The sequence below is a fragment of the Leopardus geoffroyi genome, chromosome B2 (genome assembly GCF_018350155.1).
Source record: "Leopardus geoffroyi isolate Oge1 chromosome B2, O.geoffroyi_Oge1_pat1.0, whole genome shotgun sequence".
NCBI classification, from domain to species: Eukaryota; Metazoa; Chordata; class Mammalia; order Carnivora; family Felidae; genus Leopardus; species Leopardus geoffroyi.
This window is the reverse complement of record NC_059332.1, coordinates 99,431,506-99,450,155: the sequence shown is the minus strand read 5'-3', so window position 1 is coordinate 99,450,155 and position 18,650 is coordinate 99,431,506. Positions and strand designations below refer to the sequence as shown.

The 18,650-nt window shown below is 37.7% G+C and overlaps 2 protein-coding genes across 5 annotated transcripts in view; one reads left to right on the top strand and one right to left on the bottom strand.

Annotated features, from left to right (window-relative positions):
* The window catches only part of CDC40 (cell division cycle 40), a 60,683-nt gene that overhangs the window by 8,913 nt on the left and 33,120 nt on the right, over positions 1 to 18,650 (bottom strand). The window contains exons 5-12 of the mRNA XM_045499258.1: positions 17,837 to 17,976; positions 16,209 to 16,305; positions 14,507 to 14,646; positions 13,799 to 13,873; positions 11,530 to 11,575; positions 8,839 to 8,940; positions 7,774 to 7,889; positions 7,383 to 7,516 (exon numbers count right to left, since the gene is read on the bottom strand). Of these exons, the coding sequence (XP_045355214.1) occupies positions 7,383 to 7,516; positions 7,774 to 7,889; positions 8,839 to 8,940; positions 11,530 to 11,575; positions 13,799 to 13,873; positions 14,507 to 14,646; positions 16,209 to 16,305; positions 17,837 to 17,976 (850 nt within the window). The remainder of the gene's footprint in view (positions 1 to 7,382; positions 7,517 to 7,773; positions 7,890 to 8,838; positions 8,941 to 11,529; positions 11,576 to 13,798; positions 13,874 to 14,506; positions 14,647 to 16,208; positions 16,306 to 17,836; positions 17,977 to 18,650) is intronic.
* Positions 1 to 18,650, top strand: part of METTL24 (methyltransferase like 24) — a 170,687-nt gene that overhangs the window by 120,703 nt on the left and 31,334 nt on the right. The window lies entirely within an intron of this gene.

The following is an 18,650-nucleotide window of genomic DNA, read 5'->3' as shown; positions in this document are numbered from 1 at the left end:
CATTAATGGAATAATATACAATGATCAAGTGGGATTTATTCCTGGGATGCAAGGATGGTTCAACATACACATATCAATAAATGAGATACAAAAATGAAGGATAAAAATTATACGATAATCTCAATAAATGCAAAAAATACTTGACAAAATTTAACATCCTTTCATAATAAAAAGTCTCAATAAACTGGGCATATATAGAACATACCCACGTGTGACAAACCCACAGCTAACATCATACTTAACTCTAAAAGGCCGAAAGCTTTTCCTCTAAGATCAGGAAGGGTGTCCCCTCTAACCACTTCTATTCAACATAATAGTATTGGAAATCCTGGTCAGAGCAATCAGACAAGAAGAAAAAGGCATCCAAATCAAAAAGAAGTAAAACTGTCTCTGTTTGCAAATGCATGATATTATATATAGAAAACCCTAATGACTTCACACACAAAAAAAGACCATTAGAACTAATAAATGATTCAGTGAAGTTGGAAGATACAAATTCAACATTCAAAAATCAGTCGCATTTCTAGACAATAACAATGAACTACTGGAAAAATAAATTAAGAAAACAATCCCATTTATAGTAGCATCAAAAAACAAGAAAATACGTAGGAATAAACTTAACCAAGAAGTTAAAAGACCTGTATACTGACAATGTAAAACACTGATGAAAGAAACTGAAGATGACATAAATAAGTGGAAAGATACTCCATGTTCATGGGTCTGAAGAATTAACATTGTTAAAATGTCCATAATACCCAAAGCAATCTACAGATCTGATTCAATATCTATCAAAATTCCCATGGCATTTTTGACAGAATTAGAACAACAATCCTTAAATTTGTATGGAACCACAAAAGACTCCAAAGCAATCCTGAGAAAGAATAAAGCTGGAGGCATCAGGCTTCCTGATTTTAACCATATTACAAAGCTACAGTAATCAAAACAGTATGGTATTAGACATTTAAAGCAGAGATAATACCTATCCTTCTCAACCTGTTCCAAAAAATAGAAAGGGAAGGAAAACTTCCAGACTCATTCGATGAAGCCCGCATTACTTTGATTCCCAAACTAGACAGAAACCCAGCAAAAAAAGAGAACTATAGGCCAATATCCCTGATGAGTACAGATGCAAAAATTCTCAATAAGATACTAGCAAATCGAATTCAACAGCATATAAAAAGAATTATTCACCATGATCAAGTGGGATTCATTCCTGGGCTGCAGGGCTGGTTCAACATTCGCAAATCAATCAAAGTGATACATCACATTAATAAAAGAAAAGATAAGAACCATATGATCCTGTCAATCGATGCAGAAAAAGCATTTGACAAAATTCAGCATCCTTTCTTAATAAAAACCCTCGAGAAAGTCGGGATAGAAGGAACATACTTAAACATCATAAAAGCCATTTATGAAAAGCCCACAGCTAATATCCTCCTCAATGGGGAAAAACTGAAAGCCTTCCCCCTGAGATCAGGAACACGACAGGGATGTCCACTCTCACCACTGTTGTTTAACATAGTGTTGGAAGTTCTAGCATCAGCAATCAGACAACAGAAGGAAATCAAAGGCATCAAAACTGGCAAAGATGAAGTCAAGCTTTCACTTTTTGCAGATGACATATTATACACGGAAAACCCGACAGACTCCACCAAAAGTCTGCTAGAACTGATACATGAATTCAGCAAAGTCGCAGGATACAAAATTAATGTACAGAAATCAGTTGCATTCTTACTAATAATGAAGCAACACAAAGACAAATAAACTGATCCCATTCACAACTGCACCAAGAATCATAAAATACCTACGAATAAACCTAACCAAAGATATAAAAGATCTGTATGCTAAAAACTATAGAAAGCTTATGAAGGAAATTGAAGAAGATATAAAGAAATGGGAAAAACATTCCGTGCTCATGGATTGGAAGAATAAATAGTGTTAAAATGTCAATACTACCCAAAGCAATCTACACATTCAATGCAATCCCAATCAAAATTGCACCAGCATTCTTCTCAAAGCTAGAACAAGCAATCCTAAAATTTGAATTTTTTTTTAACGTTTATTTATTTTTGAGACAGAGAGAGACTGAGCATGAATGGGGGAGGGTCAGAGAGAGAGGGAGACACAGAATCCGAAAACAGGCTCCAGGCTCTGAGCGGTCAGCACAGAGCCCAACGCGGGACTTGAACTCACGGACCACGAGATCATGACCTGAGCTGGAGTCGGACGCTTAACCGACTGAGCCATCCAGGCACCCCAAGCAATCCTAAAATTTGTATGGAACCACAAAAGACCCTGAATAGCCAAAGTAATATTGAAGAAGACCCAAGTGGGAGGCATCACAATCCCAGATTTTAGCCTCTACTACAAAGCTGTAATCATCAAGACAGCATGGTATTGGCACAAAAACAGACACAGAGACCAATGGAATAGAAACCCCAGAATTGGACCCACAAAACTATGGCCAACTAATCTTTGGCAAAGCAGGAAAGAATATCCAATGGAAAAAGACCGTCTCTTTAACAAATGGTGCTGGGAGAATTCGACGGCAACATACAGAAGAATGAAATTAGACCACTTTCTTACACCATTCACAAAAATAAACTCAAAATGGATGAAGGACCTGAATGTGAGACGGGAAACCATCAAAACCCTAGAGGAGAAAGCAGGAAAAAAACCTCTCTGACCTCAGCTGCAGCAATATCTTACCTCACACATCTCCAAAGGGAAGGGAATTAAAAGCAAAAATGAACTATTGGGACCTCATCAAGATAAAAACCTTCTGCACTGTGAAGGAAACAATCAACAAAACTAAAAGGCAACCAATGGAATGGGAAAAGATATTTGCAAATGACATCTGGGACAAAGGGCTAATATCCAAAATCTATAAAGAACTCACCAAACTCCACACCCAAAAACCAAATAACCCAGTGAAAAAATAGGCAGAAGACAGGAACAGACATTTCTCTAAAGACATCCAGATGGCCAACAGGCACATGAAAAGATGCTCAACGTCACTCCTCATCAGGGAAATACAAATCAAAACCACACTGAGATACCACCTCACGCCAGTCAGAGTGGCTGAAATGAACAAATCAGGAGACTATAGATGCTGGTGAGGATGTGGAGAAACGGGAACCCTCTTGCACTGTTGGTGGGAATGCAAACTGGTGCAGTCGTTCTGGAAAACAGTTTGGAGGTTCCTCAAAAAATTAAAAATAGACCTACCCTATGACCCAGCAATAGCACTGCTAGGAATTTACCCAGGGGATACAGGAGTGCTGATGCATAGGGGCACTTGTACCCCAATGTTTATAGCAGCACTTTCAACAATAGCCAAACTATGGAAAGAGCCCAATTGATGAATGGATAAAGAAGTTGTGGTTTATATAAACAATGGAATACTACTTGGCAATGAGAAAGACTGAAATATGGCCTTTTGTAGCAATGTGGATGGAACTGGAGAGTGTTATGCTAAGTGAAATAAGTCATACAGAGACAGACAGATACCATTATGTTTTCACTCTTATGTGGATCCTGAGAAACTTAACAGAAGACCATGGGGAGGGGAAGGGGGAAAAAAAGTCAGAGAGGGAGGGACGCAAACCATAAGAGACCCTTAAAAACTGACAATAAACTGAGGGTTGATGGGAGGTGGGAGGGAGGGGAAAGTGGGTGATGGGCATCAAGGAGGGCACCTGTTGGAATGAGCACTGGGTGTTGTATGGAAACCAATTTGACAATAAATTTCATTAAAAAACAAGATTACTTAAGTAAATTAAAAAAAAAAAAACCTAAAGAAAAAAAGACTGAGAATCAACAATCTAAATGTGCAACTCAAAAATTAGAGGAACAACAAGTAGAACAATGAAACTAAAAGCAATAAAAAGAAGTAATAATCCGTTAGTATAAAAAAAACAAAAAACAAAAAAACCCAGTATGGTATTGTATAAAAACACAGATCAAATAGAGCAGAACAGAAAGCCCAGAAATAAATCCATGCATATATAATCAACTTATTTTTGACAAAGGAGCACAGAATATACAATGGAGAAGGTACTTCAATAAATGGTGTTGGGAAAACTTGATATTCACATGCAAAAAATGAAACAGGACCCCCTATCTTACACCACACACAAATTCAAGTCAAAATGTATTGACGATCTGAACATAAAACCTGAAACTCCTGGAAGAAAACACAGGAGAGAAGCTCCTGGATACTGGTCTTTGCAAATATTTTCTGGATTAGACTAACCTTAAGCAAGGCAACAAAAACAAAAATAAACAAGTGGGACTACCTCAAAGTAAAAAGCTTCTGTACAGCAAAGGAAAACCATCAACAAAATGAAAAGGCAACCTAAGGAATGGCAAAAAATATTTGCAAACCACATATCTGATAAGGGGCAATATCCAAAATATATAAGGAACTCACACAATTATTATCAAAAATCCAAGTAACCCAGTTAAAACTTGGGCAAAGGACCTGAACAGACATTTTCGCAGAGAAGACATACAAATGGCCAACGGGTACAGGGAAAACAAATCAAAACCATCATCAGGGAAATGCAAATCAAAACCATAATGAGATATCACCTTACATGTTGGGATGGCTATTATCAAAAAGACAGACAACAAATGCTGGTGAGGATGTGGAGAAAAGGGAACCCTTGTGCACTGTTGGTGGAAATGTAAACTGGTGCGTATAGCTACTATGGAAAATAGCAGGGAGATTCCTCAAATTTAAAATAGCATTACAATATGATTCATCAATACTACTTCTGGGTATATATCCAAAGGAAATGAAATCACTATCCTGAAGAGGTATTTGTACTTTCATATTCAATGCAGCATTATTCACAATAGCCAAGGTAGGAAGGCAACCGAGGTGTGAAAGAATGGATAAAAAAAATGTGGTATTTACATATATAATGGAGTATTATTCAGCCTTTAAAAAGGGGAACGATGCCATTTGCAACAACATGGATGAACCTGGACAGCATTACGCTAAGTAAAATAGGCCAGACAAAGACAAATACTACATATTATCATTTATATGTGTAATCTTAAAAAAGAAAAAAAAAAAAGAAACAAGAGTCAAACTCTTATAGAAATAGAGTAGATTGGTGGCTGCCAGAGGGTTGGATCAGGATAGGGAACTACATGAGGCTGGTAAAAGGGTACAGACTTTTAGTTGTAAGATGAATAGGGTCTGAAGATCTAATGTATAACATGGTGATTATAGTTATTGTATTGTATAATTGAAATTTGTTAAGAGAGTAGATAGAACCTAAGTGTTCTTACCAAACAAAAAAGGTAAATATTAAAATACTGTAAAGTGGTAGATGGGCTAACTTGGTAGGAATCCTTTCACAAGGTATACATATATCAAATTGTTATGTTATAAACTTTAAATATATTACAATTTTATTTGTCAATTCTATCTTAATAGAGCTGGAGAAAAAAACCCTTAAGCTTTGGAATAAGTTTAATACAGGTTTGAATTCTGGCCTTTCATGTGTCATGGAACCTGGGGTAAATTACTTAACCTATACTAGTTTCCTCATCTATAAAAACAGGGATAGCAAATAGATCTATTCCAGAAAACTACTTTGCACATGAAATGAAAGAGCTCACACAAAATGCTTGGGATGCTTGGCACACAGCAAGGGCTCAATAGATGCAGCGTCATTAATCACTATGACAGTAACGACTCCCTTAGACACTCCGTGCACACGGCATGCCAGGCACTGTGCTGGCACTGGGGACACACCGTGAGCACGGCTGACACAGGTCTCTCTCGGTCGGGAACTTGTCAGGGAAGAGGAACAAATACGCAAGCCGCAAGCACTGAAAAGCGGCGGGAAGCAAAGCATTATGTGGGGTCACAGATGGGAGGCACTTATCCTCGTGTGAGGATTGGTGAGGAAGGCTCCACTAGCAAATGGGGATTAAACTGAAGTAAGTCTAAGGATGTCATCATTTATAATGAAACAGTAGTAGGACTCTTAGGAGCATTTCTTCAGCTCTGAGAAGGGAAAACAAGAAACATGCTGAGCTCACCCCTTAATGTAATCAAAATATGTGCTGACCAATGCTGTCATTTAGAAAACACACACAAGTGTTCTTAGAGCCCTGTAACTGGTGCATCATTTAAATATTTACCCATTTCTTTTATACCATCCACGTTTTAAAACAAAGCTGAAATACTATCTGAAGATAGAAACATCTGAAAGTTTAAGTATAATCGAACTGTCAGATTCTGTGCGTGTAACATCACTTCCACAGAAAGATCTTAGTTATAAGAGGGTCTCAAAGCATGTACTTTAAGGATGACATAAAAACTATACATAAAGTATAAAGTCAGCTCCCCATGAGATGGGGGTGATTTGAAGGGGTGTACTGGTGGTGAGTGTGGGAGAAATTGCAGTTAAATTACATGAAACCTTCAATTACTCAAATTTCCCTGACAGTGGCTAGGGACCTGCTCAGCTCCCCAAAGGGACTCCGTTTTCAGTTTCAGGAGGAAACTACTGGCTGTAGTTCAGGGCTTCCCACTTCTTAAAGCAGAACAACTTCTGTGGTGAGAAGTCACATTTTCTAGTCCCTGTAAGGCCATAACCACGGTTAAGCTGTGCTTCCTAACGGACTATAAAAACAACCTGGGCTCCATCCAAACATTCATTTTAACAAAAAGATTATTACGCATTTCTTTGTAAGGAAATTATAAAACATGACCTATGATACTGAGTGAAACTAGCGTTAGTATTTCTTGACTTTAGAAAAGTGTTTTTTTTTTTTTTTTTCCCTTCTCTGGGAAAGCAAAATTAACCAATATATTCTCCAAATAAAACATCTGTTTTCTCCCAGTATGGGCTATGAATAGCAGGACACGATGGGTGATGACATGGGGCAATTTTCAGTACCGAATAATCATAATACAGACATTTAAAAAAATCAAGATGTTTTAAAATATTTTCTTTGGGTTGGCTCTGAGGCCAGGATCTAATGCTCAATCCCAGCCGTGAACAATACAGTCTATACATTTGTGGGCCCTATGTGTCATCGGTCATTTTGCAAAGCACCTAACAAATCTAAGTCAAAACAATATAAACTTGTCGGCAATACAAGAAAAATGACTCCAAACATATAGCCTTTGGTTAGACTGTCCCAAGACTATCAAAGGTAGCAGGTCTAAATTTTTATTTCCATATTCTGGATACTTAAATATTTACAACAGTTTGGTTGGCAAGCCAGAGATCACAGTTGTGAAAATCTTCAAATGGTTGCATAGTATGTACAAAGGCTGGTCTTTCTTTGGCTACAGATTTTTAAACTGCTTGCTATTTATATATGAATCAGATTTTCTACCAACAGAAACTCACCATTCCCAAACTCGAAGGCTCTTATCGTCAGATGTGCTCACAAATCTCCTGTTCTCATCAACAAAAACAATGGTGTTGACGGCTCCCAAATGCCGGTCATACTCCTGCACAATTTCTCCACTTCGAATGTCCCACTGTACATCAAACAAGACAAGAGGTAAACAGAGAAGTGGAGCAGATTTATGAAAATAAAGAGATATCAGACCCATGGAAAGTGAAGAAGAAAAAAATCTCTAACATAATGCTTTTTACGACCGACTGTTTTCTACTAAAAATAGCCCATTAACAGTCCCTAAGAGCACAAGCATTAAACCAAGTTAATATTCTTTATTCCATCCCGAATACAACATAAGCTGTAGAAATCTTACTAAAATACTGTGAAAAGACTTACCTGCACAATCTTCTTATCAGACATGCCAGCTACAAAGAGATTTTGCTTATCTTCATCAGGATTAAATTTGACACAATAGGGCACTTTTCGGTTTGTAAACCTTGATATACACTGTCCTAAAACCAAAGACTCAAGTTAAGGTAGGTAAAATAAACCCTGGGATGAAAATCTAGAGACCATCTGCTTAATAAATTTTGGGGAAGGGCAGCCTGCTTGTTCTTTACTATAAACTACATTGTTCCTTTTCACAGATTCTTAATGATTAAAAATAAATTTTTCAAAAGTGAATCATCAATTGCAGAATAGATAAAATGATTATGATGTGTAGCCGGAGTTGAGAGCCACTGTGGGTTAAGAGTATGGGCTTTGGCATTAGACCTTGGCTGAAACCAGTTCGGCCATTTACTAGCTGTGTGACTCTGGAAAAGTTACCTCTTTAAGCTTCAGTTTCTTCGTCTATAGGAATGATAAGAATAATTATAGGGATATTTTAAGAATTGAATGCAATACTGGGTGTAAGTGCACAGCACAATGCCTGGTAAACAGTGTTCAATAAATATGAGCTATTACCTTTCCCCTTAAAACTCAGTAAGACAAAAGATGGTTATACAAAACCATACTGGCCACAACGTACTGATGCAATTAATGTTTGTGAATATATAAAACCAACTCGCCTATGGGCCTGTAAACTGACTTATCTTAATGTGGGCAATCAAATTTAATGTTGTTCATCAGACATTTATTGTGCTTCCATTATGTGCAATGCCATGTGCTACGTGATGGAAGAGAACAAAAATCAATTAAATAGTCTATGGAAGATTTCAGATTTGCTTGTCTATCAGCACGTTTGCTTTATAAATTGTATTTGATGGAAACAAAGTTTCATAGTAAAAAAGCTACTTACGTAGCTGAGTTTCAACTCTACATTTTATGATATTGGCTGATGGTGGTATGAGAATCAGCAGTTACAGATGGCATCATCTGCCACAGAAGACCACTCACACTATTTCATTTATCAATGCTAATTTATAAGATAAATATGGATTAGTATCAGTGAGCTCTTACCTGTCTCAGTGTCCCAGAGCTTAAGATACCTGTCATAAGCTGCACTGAGGAACTGTGTTCCTGCAGTATTAAAGCAGATGTCCCTAACAGCTTTACTGTGACCTAAAGGTGGAGACAATAAAAACGGAGGTGAGGTGAAATATCTCTTAAAACACAAGCACTGTTAAGAGAAATAGCATTTTCAAGCCACACTGTGAGTCAAAATCTCTGGAATCCTATTCCCTGACTTACTGACTCAGAGTTTAGTTAGGTGTGGGCTTGGGAATGTAGGAGGTTTTTTTATTTCCCCTTCAAAAAGCTCCCTAGGTGTTTCTGAGGCATAACATTTAGGTAAGAACCAAGAGACAAGGGGTAACTTTTTTTTTTTTTTTTGAAGTTGGTCATAGCAATCTTTTAATATGTAATACACATAACTGATGACTAAGCAGTCAAGAATTTAAGGAAACATAACAGGCCAATTATTGCCAACGAAAAAGAAGGGACTAGTGACGTGTCAGAGGTTCGCTCTCCAGATTACTCACTAAGTGAAACAAAGTGACCTAACCCTCAAGTTCATGGAATCACAGCCCTTCTTCAGTAGCTATGGATTTCTGTGATCACATTACCAAGTTTCACAGAAGTTAATTCAGAATCTCCGAGACTAATAAACCTTTTTGAAACAAGTATCAATTTCTATTTTAAGATAGCATTTTGACAATATATTAATTTTAAAGTGCTTTGCTTGGAAATCAATCCTGCCAGGCCAGTCAACTCTTCTGAAAGTTACAGAGACAAATAAAATGTGGCTAAATGAAAGCAGAAACTTTCCTATTCTTTGCCACCCCATCATGACCAAGACTGACAAGTTCAATTGTGCAAAATGTGCACTGCACAAATTGTCAACCACACACAGCAGCCCTGAACCAGCACCACCAGTGAACTAGTCAGGCAATGTGCTACAGTAATTAGGTATTCTTTTCTACAGCAAGAGTCCCATCTTCCGAAAGCAGGTAATTTTCAGTTTTCTACTGAAAAACTGCCAGGGAGCGGTGGGGAGACAGATGGGGACCAAATCCACTAAATGTACAGGAGGCATTTTGTTCCCCCGTACACTGCTGAGAGCCTTCCCACAAGTCCTCCTATAGGCACCTTGGGCAGTATTTATTTGTGGGGTGAGGCCCTAAAATCATAACAAAGCCTGCAGAATGGACTCCCACTTGAATCTAAAAACAGAGCCACTATGATTTACATAAATAGTGTTTCAATGATGTACAGTTAAACCCGGAAACATAACCAGCCTTCATATGAAATCTGCCCAAGACTGTAAACTATTCTCTGCCAGAAAGGTTTGCCACGAAGCTGTTCTCTTTTTGGCCTTGTTTTCTCCTTCAAGGAGTTCACTCAATCTTACCCTTTTGTATGCTGTAGCTGTCAATTCCTAACTTCACTTCAAAGCTCAACATCTGGCCATCTAATTGCTTACTGGAAATTTTCATCCATATCCCAAAGGCAGCTCAAACTTAACAAGTGATACCTCATCATCCTCTTCTGTTCCCTCTCTTGGCGAATGGCACCACCATTCACCCAGCCAGCTGGGAGTCACCCTAGATTCCTGCTGCACTCTTATCACTTACATCCGCTAAGTCCTGCTGATTTTTAACTCTTGATTGTTTTTCCTCTCTATGCGCCGCTTTAGTCCAGACTCTTAGCATTTCTAATCTAGACCAATGAAATAACCCTGTAATTCATTTCCCTGCCAGCGGGCCTGCCCCACCAAAACATCTTCCATACTGTCACTGTGATCTCTATAAACTTCAAATCTAATTAAGCTAATTTCCTGCAAAAGCCGTTTAATGGATGGCTTTCCAAGGTCCTCTGGATAGATTCTACACTCCTTATTTTTTTTAATTTTTAAAAAATTTAGTTTATTTATTTTTGAGAGACAGAGCGAGCGAGAGAGAGAGAGAGAGCACGAGAGGGTGAGTGTGGGCGTACATGTGGGGGAGGGGCAGAAAGAGAGAGGGAGACACAGAATCCAAAACAGGCTCCAGGCTCTGAGCGGTCAGCACAGAGCCCAATGCGGGGCTCGAACTCACAAATCGTGAGATCATGACCTGAGCCGAAGTCAGACACTTAACCACCCAGGCACCCCGATTCTGCACTCCCTACTAAGGGCATGTAAGCTCCTCCATGCCTTGCCTCTTGTTATACTGCTTCCTCTGCTTGTCATCTCTCACCATATCCCATACCCTGGCAATTCCAAAATATACCTGGCTGCCCCAAAGCAGCATGCTTTCTCAAACCACTTTTGCTTTTCTTCTCAGTTCCCTTTTTTGTCTGTTTGGGAGGACTTAGTCCCTCTTCAAGACTCAGCTCAAGTTTTTGAAGACTTTCCTTCATTATCGGTACAATAAAATTACTGTCAATGATGTTATCTTAGTTTTAAAAAGTCTTTCCAAACAGGGGCTCCTGGGTGGCTGAGTCGGTTAAGCGTCTGACTTTGGCTCAGGTCATGATCTTGTGGTTCCTGGGTTCAAGCCCCGTGTCGGGCTCTGTGCTGACAGCCTGCTTCAGATTCTGTGTCTCTTGTCTCCCTCTCTCTCTGCCCCTCCCCTACTCATGCTGTCTCTCTCTCTCTCTCTTAAAAATAAACATTAAAAAAAAAAAAGTCTTTCCAAACAGATTTATAGCCAGAGATAAAAGAAGTATTACCAATAAATGTTCGTAGACAGCGCCTGTCTCCATAAACCTCCCATAGCTGGGGGGAAAAAACACAGAGAAATTAAATTTAATAGAAGACTTGGGTAAAATGACAAGTTTCAATCAATAACAACAGTCGTATGCTGGCTATGTGTGTGCATATATGTGTGTACAGGGGATTTAACCAAAGGCATTATATTTAAGGGAACATGTTGCTTAGAGCTGTTAGTCTATGTTGCAACATTTGAACCATATACACACACACACACACACACACACACACACACACACAAATTTGAAATCTGACACTGAAAGATACACCAAAATATCAAGAGAACATAGACAGAGCTAATAAAAGTGACTTTTACTTCTTGTTCTTTTCTGTATTTGATATATTTTCTATGATGAAAACTTTTATGTAATATTATGAGCTACTTCTGGAAGAATTAAATACTATTAAAAACTGCCATGTTTATAACATTTTGGTCCTTACCAAATGTATTTCATTTTTTTGGAACTTACTGAAGCCACAAAATATTATAGAAGCTATATGGAAATGATGATCTAGGCTATAATAGGCTAATAATTCTCATCACATCTAAAGTGAATTAATGCAATAGCTTCAAAACTACCTTTATTCTTGCCTACCTCAAATCAAACCGTTGGTAATGTTACTAGTGTTCTAAAATAGCACTTCCTGGCCACCCAGTGCCAACAGCATAGTCTCAGTTCCCGCAGCATACCAGGCAAAGGACTTCCAGGACCTACCTGGTCCTTGGCCTATGACTGTTGCCACTCTGTATCTCTCAGATTTGAGACTCCAGAAACCACAAACTTACAGTGTTCAGCTCACGCCATGCCTATGCATCCTATTCACTCTTTTTGGACCTGCTCCACTCCCTACACTCCCCACCCCCGCCATCCCCTTTACTTAGTTACCCTCCTACTGAAGTGTGCTTCCTCTTTGAAAACAGAGCACCTTATGCCAGGTTCTATAAGCATCATTTACATCATAAAGAAATGATCACCCTAAGGGCAGGGAGAGGATCTTTTTTTAAACTTTTTTTTTTTTTAATTTTTTTTAACGTTTATTTATTTTTGAGACAGAGAGAGACAGAGCATGAACAGGGGAGGGGCAGAGAGAGAGGGAGACACAGAATCTGAAACAGGCTCCAGGCTCTGAGCTGTCAGCACAGAGCCCGACGTGGGGCTCGAACTCACGGACCGAACTCACGGACCATGAGATCATGACCTGAGCCGAAGTCAGACGCTTAACCGACCAAGCCACCCAGGCGCCCCATGGAGAGGGTCTTAATATATGTTTAGTCTTGGCCTGTTGACATATTAGGTACCTAAAAAATGCTTAGGAAATGAAGTAAATTGAACTCTGTTTTTTCAATTGGTCAGAAAGACCTTAATCTTAATATAGTTTGTATGAAGTGAAAGTTAAAGGAAACAAGGGGTTTTTACTCCAAACTGTTAGCCTGTCATTTTAAGCTACTGAGTAGAGACAATTGCCTAAATGACTGCCCTCATCAAGAAAAGCTACCTTCACATATCATTGAGTTGTTTACACAGAGTACAATTTTAATGATTCAACTTTCTAAGCCTCAAGAGTACTAGAGGGCTGATATGTCTTGACCATCATAATAATGCAGACACAGAAGACACAAAAAAGAGCACTATTCTTTCAGATTTTAGTTTTAAAAAGGCTTCTCCCATGTTCAAGTTGATATGCTCTGGCAACTGAGCTTTTTCCCCACATACTCTATAGCAGAAACTTAATCTTAAAGTGGAGCTTCCCAAGACTGTACAACCTGAGAGAAGAGGCTGGGAGCAGTTCTGCTACTTGGTGTCTACTTGCATTTATAAGAAAAAGGATGAATTACGTTACCTACTTTTTGAAATGGGATTTCTATCATGTGTCCTCTCTACCTCATAAGGTTCTGAGGAACAAATGAACTCATATTTGTTACGTATCCAAAGCCTCTATAAAAATACATTATTAGTGATTAAACATTTATATATCTAAAGCCAAAGTGATTGATTACATCCTAATCAGTTATCTAAGCTTACAAATGAGCCTAGACAGTTGGACCACAGAACCATATTTGAATCAACATGTTTGGAAGCAATTCATAAATGGCTGCATTCACGGGGCCTAAGAGAAAATAATTAGCCTCTAGTTGCCTAACAAACCCAAATTTATTTATAATTAACCAAATAGACTTAACCAAAGCACTAGCATTGCAGCACTCCTACTCTGTTACTGAAAACTCACCTTAATTTTACAGTCCATGGAACAAGACAGCAGTAAATGGCCAGAGAGAGGAAACAATCTGACAGCACTGACGCCCTATAAAAAGGTATTACAGTTATCAATCGGAAGGAGTCTAATGTCCACTAAAGTGAAATAAGGAAAGTATGATATATTTTTAAGCAACCTAATTTACTGTTTTTCTTAATTCCAAAAATCATGCCCCAGAATAACCTTTGTTAGTAGTCCAAGAGCAGCCCTTATTGACACTAAGCTTTTGAAGATTTGTTTTTTGACCTTTAATACTGACTTTCTCACCCCAGGGAATTCTTAGTCAATCAGGTTGCTAATGCTCTCTCTCCTCTTCCTACTTTTATTCAGTTCCTTCGCTCTTTGCTAGGAGCTGGAAAATTATCAGTTGGAATAGTGCAGATGACAAAGAATATCAACATCAAAAGTTTCAAGTATCTTGTCTCTGCATCAGTTTAAATATTATCATGGTTTATAAACCAGAAACCATCTAATCTTCTCTTAAGCATGATAATCCCAAGAGCTAAGGCAACATTACTGAGGTCTTAGTGCCACTACCAACCCCTTATTCACTGCTGTGGTTCCAGAAAAAAAGCAGATTGGGCAGGAATATGTGGGGAAAGGCTTGGGTTACCCATAAGGGGATAGGACACCAATTATGAATGTGATGTCATGGCCAATCCATATGACCACTTTGCTTACCTTCGTATGTCCAGACCACACATGAATTTGTTTCTTGGGAAGATAACACTTCTCAGGTGGCACAGTAGACCGCAGATTAACACCAACATCCTGAGGTATGTGAAGATAGGATCTGCCTTGGTAGTCATACATTTCTTTAACTGAAATAAGAAAACAAAGGAAAGCAGTGAACAAATATAAGCTACAGTCATAAAATCTATATCCTTAAATGATAACTTTTTTTTTAATTTTTTTTTAACGTTTTTTAATTTATTTTTGAGACAGAGAGAGACAGAGCATGAGCAGGGGAGGGGCAGAGAGAGAGGGAGACACAGAATCTGAAGCAGGCTCCAGGCTCTGAGCTGTCAGCACAGAGCCCAACGTGGGGCTCAAACTCACAGACTGTGAGATCATGACCTGAACTGAAGTCGGACACCCAGCCGACTGAGCCACCCAGGCGCCCCTGATAACATTTTATTCATAGGGATATTGTTCCCTATTAAGGTTTAGGTACTAACATTCTGATGAAGTTAAGACCAAGAGTCAGCTAAAATTGAGTTCTTGAAGTCACTGCTATTGTTTACAATTAGAGGTAATACTTTGGAATTTCTAAATACCCAGAGACTATCAGACCTTTAAATAAGATCTATACTTTTACTTAGTTACACATTTTAATGATATAAAAAAGACTTCACTGCAGCATAATTACAGCGAGGGAAGAAAAGATAATACTTGAGCCTTGTGAGTCACTGGCAAAGACTCAGAAGCAAACCAGGATAAAAAAAGAAGTTAAAAATATCAACTACCCTTTTTTCCTGTTTTCCTCTTTTATGCCTTTCCAGGTTCCTATTCCATTCTCTTCTCCACTTTCAACATAAAGTTTACAGTGAAGTCACTGGTGGCACTTAAATGGCATAGTATATATAAAACATTTAGCAGCATGCCTGGCACAGAATAGTCCTCAATAGATGTGGGCTGTTACATTTATTATGGCTGCAAGCATCACAGTACTCAACAGAGTCCTTGGAGAGAAAACTCCAGAAAACTGGAGTTTGAGAAATCGAATATGGCCTCATCAAACCTAAATATTTGATATGTGATCAATATTAGAATAACCAATACATCAGTACTAAATTATTCCTTGCATTTGCTAATCACTACATAATTTTCCAAAGGTAACTAATTATTAATGAACCAGGTACATTTGAGAATACTTATAATTCATTTTGGACCATATTTCCTGATGTAAAGGAAATAGGCATTTCCTTCCACATATCAAAATTAGTATAAGAATTTTAATCTCCAGTCTATTCACATGAAAAAAAAGTTTTTCTTTTAAAGTATAATTTAGTAACAATTATGAATTCGGAGGATATCTGGAGAGTATCTGGCTTGGGTTAAAAACAAAAAGTTAAGATGACTGGAGCCAAGAGTCTGTTCTGAGGAAACAATAGATTGTGGACAATTCAGACCTCTTCTTTATCTGTCATTTTTAAAAATTCACTAGCACTTCGAAGAATCATCTGTGGCAATCATTAATCATGCTATTTTCTCTCCTTTATTAGAATACAGAAGAGTCTGGTATAATTTCTTTGAGATGCGAACAGTCAAATACTCTTAATACAGTGAAGCACAGCAGCTGATTAATAAGGGCAATTGATACTAACAGAGTAGATATCTGAAAGTTTATCATAAAAATGAAGAAGCATAAAAAATATATTACCATGTAAGATTGTCTTCTCCTCCCCAGGTTTCTCTTCTTCCTGTTTGCCTTTTTTCTGCCTCTTGGCCGTGATTTCATCTAATTCTTTTTGTTCTTCCTAAGGAAATTAAGAAGTGAACTTTAAAATGGATGTTTTAGAACCCCACCTTGCCCAAGGCTGATTATAAATACTTTATGATGAGGTCCACTTTTTGGTGAAGCAATAGTTATAAGTATGTCTCTCGGATAACAATTTCAACTCTTTGACGGATTACAAAATGACATTAACAAATAAAAGGTACTAGTTGATACTTTTAAAATCATTTTATACAAAACCCATCCTTCTGGAACACCTAGAAGCAAATTTAATGTGTTATGTTAATTATGTAAGTGAAAAGACAAAGCAATTAGAAAATCTACTACTGTAAAGGAAACTCCGTTTTAGGACATAATGTTGTTCTCCAGTAATGACAGCTTTTACTAAGCCATAAGCATATAAGCAATGACTACAGATCTGTGACAACTTTTATGGGAGGAGCAGTGGAAGGAAGGTGGGGTAGTAATAAGTCCCTATCTATAATAACAAAGAAGTCAACAGGACATGAGGACAGGATTTTCTTGATCTTGTCCACTGCTATATCCCTAAGGCCTACAAGAGTCACTGGTCCATAGAGACAGTAGGATTAGGAGGGGGGAAGGGGCAGATAGGGGTCTATAGTTTTATTTTATAAACTTCATGGTATTATTATTTTAAAATATAGATAATTATTAAAATTTTTAAATATGTTAATAAATAAAACCCATCATCAATCCTAAAATCATAGAAAGGCTAATTTAGTATTCTAGACACTCACATTACTATCTGAATATCTAGTATCAGAAGCACACCTACCACAATAGTTTAACAGCATTATCAACTTTTATTAAATTTTAACTTTTCTTAAAAATTGTTCAATATTGTATTTTAATTAAAAATATGGAAGAAAATCAGGGTGCCCAGGTGGCTCAGCTGGTTAGGCGTCCGACTTTGGCTCGGGTCATGATCTCATGGCTCATGATTTCAAGCCCCATGTCAGGCTCTGTGCTGACAGCTTGGAGCCTGGAGCCTGGAGCCTGCTTCAGATTCTGTGTCTCCCTCTCTCTCTGCCCCTTCCCAGCTCATGCTCTGTCTCTCTCTCAACAAAAATGAAATAAAATAAAAAACCAAAAAGGTATTTAAAAAAATACGGAAGAAAATAAATCAGAAAAAGGATAAATAAAAATATTCCCAGGGCACCTGGGTGGCTCAGTTGGTTGAGCGTCTGAGTCTTGATCTCGGCTCACTTCATGATCTCAGAGTTTGTGGAATCGAGCCCCGTAAGTCAGGTTCTGTGCTGATAGTGCAGAGACTGCTTGGGATTCTCTCTCTCCCTCTCTGCCACTTGTCTGCTCATGCTCTCTCTCTCTCTCCCTCAAAATAAATAAATAAACTTAAAAAAATATTCCCAAGAAAAATTTAAAAATCTTAGTGTATTTTCTCAGCCATGGCAGGGAAATTCTAATGAGTTATCATTTGGTTCTCTAAGGAAATCTCAAGTTTATTAACATAGATATCCTTCACAGACACACAGCATCTACCTGCATTGGCAATGAAAAACATCAAAACTTACTTCGGAGGGTTTGGCTACATCTTTTTCATCCACATATTTTGCCCATGGTCCCAAGAAACCATCAATATTAGATGCATCATTTTCTTTAAACTTTTTCCTTTTTTCTATTTTTTTCTGACCAGTTTCAAACACAGTTAAACCTACATTAAAAAAGAGATTACAAACATGGATATTTTTTAAAGAAACAGCATTTATATAAATACATATATAGAGCATATATGTTTTTACTTTGTATGGCTAAAGAAAAGTGATTGTTCAAGTGACCAAAGATTTATTTAAAAACACAAAATAAAATCTATATGAATCTGCCAGATAGACCAACTCATGGTATACAAAAAGAGACTCAACCTTCTGGGAAGAGAAGCTTCCTACTGTTCCCAATATTTTGCAAATCCTCATCTATTTAAAGAAAAGACCCAGCTATGTAATCCTACAATGATACACAATCCTTTTAATGAATCATGGACCTAGATCAGTAGATTTTACCACTTTTTGAAAGAAATCCAGCAATTTAATATTGCTAAATAATGATAAAACTACTTTTGAAAGCAAGAATAAATTAAAATTTATCATTTAAAAACTGAATTAGGTTAAATTACATTAGGAAATTAATAATTTTGATTCACTTGTAATTCAACAATATTAATTAAACAAGGTTTCACAAGAAATCTGGTATTCTTCCAAGTGATCTCAATCTAAACTTGACCTCTAAATCATAAATCTTAGAATTAAAAAGAAAGGAGGAAAGAGGGTATTTCTGGTTGAGGTTCTGATTTGATCAGTAGGAGGTGGCACTCTGGGTGCCGGCACTAAA